Source organism: Marmota marmota, unplaced genomic scaffold (genome assembly GCF_001458135.2).
Source record: "Marmota marmota marmota unplaced genomic scaffold, marMar, whole genome shotgun sequence".
Lineage (NCBI taxonomy): Eukaryota > Metazoa > Chordata > Mammalia > Rodentia > Sciuridae > Marmota > Marmota marmota.
This window is the reverse complement of record NW_025999949.1, coordinates 6,441,640-6,444,139: the sequence shown is the minus strand read 5'-3', so window position 1 is coordinate 6,444,139 and position 2,500 is coordinate 6,441,640. Positions and strand designations below refer to the sequence as shown.

General features: G+C 44.1%; 1 protein-coding gene across 2 annotated transcripts in view; it reads right to left on the bottom strand.

Annotated features, from left to right (window-relative positions):
* The window catches only part of Zfpm2 (zinc finger protein, FOG family member 2), a 433,039-nt gene extending 430,545 nt beyond the window's left edge, over positions 1 to 2,494 (bottom strand). For both annotated transcript variants that reach the window (XM_048802003.1, XM_048802004.1), the window contains exon 1: positions 2,398 to 2,494. In XM_048802003.1, the coding sequence (XP_048657960.1) occupies positions 2,398 to 2,437 (40 nt within the window). In that variant the 5' untranslated portion in view covers positions 2,438 to 2,494. The remainder of the gene's footprint in view (positions 1 to 2,397) is intronic.
* Between the last annotated feature and the right edge of the window lie 6 nt (positions 2,495 to 2,500).

The following is a 2,500-nucleotide window of genomic DNA, read 5'->3' as shown; positions in this document are numbered from 1 at the left end:
ATATTTGATTCAGAATATCAAAAGTAACAGTGTTATTTGTAATAGGAAACGGTTCACTTCTTAATGCATTACTAAAATTGGAGGGGAGACCTATCATAGAAATGTCTTTGAGTATCAAGACAAACTTCTTCCTCCGCAAATTTGACTCTTATGCTTGGACAGGCAAAAGGAAACAAATGTCAATAGTTTGCAACTAAAATGACTTTAGAGCTGCTTAAACCACATTTAAATATCTCCTCCCCAAAAGCTATGAGATAGCCCTGCTCTAATGTAACAATTCAAAGACCTCTAATTTTTCATTTTCCTCAACAGAGGAAGGGAGAATAAGGGTTTCCATATTTGCATAGATTATCACTGTGACCCCAACCTGAATCCAATAAAAGTCTAAAATGCATGTATATTAATAATATATATATGAATGTATCATCAGGCAATGATCACTGTAAACAAATATGTAAATATAATTATTTGTTCACTTTCAAATGGGAGAACTTTGATGCATTTTTGTTAATAAATCACAGCATTCAAATAAACCAGTAAAATGTTTTATGACCTATAACACAAGAGTAGCATCAGCAATTAGTTCCAATGCTTTAATCTTCAATTATATGAGGTGGACATAGAAGGAAAGAAAAAAAAAATAATGTAGCTAATTGAGAAGATAACAAAGTATTCCCAAGTAAAATCAGATGGTCCTTTTGCCATACAATCAATTAATATTAATTATTTATTAACAATCTAGATGACAGCCATGAACTAAAAAGCATTTGCATTTAATGTTTATAATCCCATCTTGTAATAGGCACAGTTTTGTGCTAGAAATGTAATATCTAAATAGAAGAATCTGATCAACTTAGTTCTAAAAAGTATAAGGCAATTAATTCAAAGTGTGAACAATCCCTCTGAAAAAGTGAAAGTCTTCAAGAATGGTGTTGCTATTTGATAAAAACTGTTTTCAAGCAAAAGTGAAGTTCACTACTTACTTAAACTCAAGTTGCCTACACTGAGAACTTAAGTATAAGGAAAAACAAATCCACTAAATAAAAGCTAGAAAATTATGTCTGATCTCTCTCTCTCTCTCTCTCTCTCTCTCTCTCTCTCTCTCTCTCTCACACACACACACACACACACACACACACACACACGACTGTTGAGAACCATTTAAAACCTGGTTCCCATTTCAAGGACAAGCTGATTGATAAGATTTATTTTTAAACTACATCGAATGAAGCTTTCGATGTTTGGATGTGGACATGAGCATGGTTAATAATCAAGGGGGGAGGGGGTACTAATAAAGCTCTATCCCAAAATTACATGACAATTAGTTTTAAACTAGCTGCCAGAAGCTAAACAACACGGGAAAAAAAAAAAAAAAAAAAAAACAGACACATCACATGGCTCGCAAAAAAATAAATAAGGTTTTTTCTTCTTTTCGGCCAAAGCGTTGAAGATATGTCGCAGGCCTATCTATATAACACCATTGGAGGATTTTTCCCCAAGCAAGAAAGTTGACCTAGGGGATCTCTGTGAGTTTGTATGTTTGGAGCAGGTGTCTTCTGCCCCGCAGTGCCCTGTAAGCACGACCAAGGTCCTCTGAGACTTGGGGCACTGGGCCACTGGCTCTCCTGGGCGCCCGCTGCCTTGAACTCAGTTTCCGCGCAGGGAAGTGATCGCGGCCCCTCCCAGCGAGGACTCTGCGCGCCTCCAGGGCCAGACGCAAACTGAACCCTGCTCTGCAGGATGTCACGGCGGCTCCGGCGCGACCCACTCAGAGTTCCCGGGTGCGACCCGCCTGCCACCAGTCCCGCGCTCGCAGGGTGGAGGCGCGCGGCTGCCAGTTACAGGGGCGCGAACTTTTACACCTACTTTTTGTTTCACTTCGGGTTTAACGTGACTCTGGCACCGCCTAGAATCAGGTCCCAGACACTCCGATTTTCCACCTCCCGGGGAAGTTACCTCCCTTGCCCAGAGGTCTCCACCCGCTCCTCATCCTGGTTGGTAAGAGTGGTTCCCAAGAATAGCACCCCTTCTCAACAACAATGACAACAACAATAATAATAAGCGCCTAAATGAGTGGGACTGCCCTGTCAGGCTCCAGGATAAAGCGGCGGTGACTCACAGCTTGCGGGGGTCGGCAGTGGGAAAAAACCTGGGAGCGCCAAGGCTAACCCGAGCAAGAAAAGGCTGTTCCTCGAAGCCTCCTTCTAGCCCTGCGCTTGGGTTGGCCCTCTGTCTGTCTGTGACTGTCTAGTTGTTCCTCCCCTGGCTCAAGCAAAGTTTGACAAATCCGGGGGACAAGAAGAGGATTTCCCCGAGTCCCCCTCCCCCGTTCCCACCGCGTGCGCCCCTCTCCTCAGAAATAATCCCACCAACTCCGGGCCCCGCGCGAAAACTTACGTTTGATCTGCCGGGGTTTGCTTTGCTTTCGTCGGGACATCTCGGCGGCGGCCGCTGCCGCTGGGGCTCCTGCGGTGCCCGCGGTCCGGGCTGCCGCTCCCTC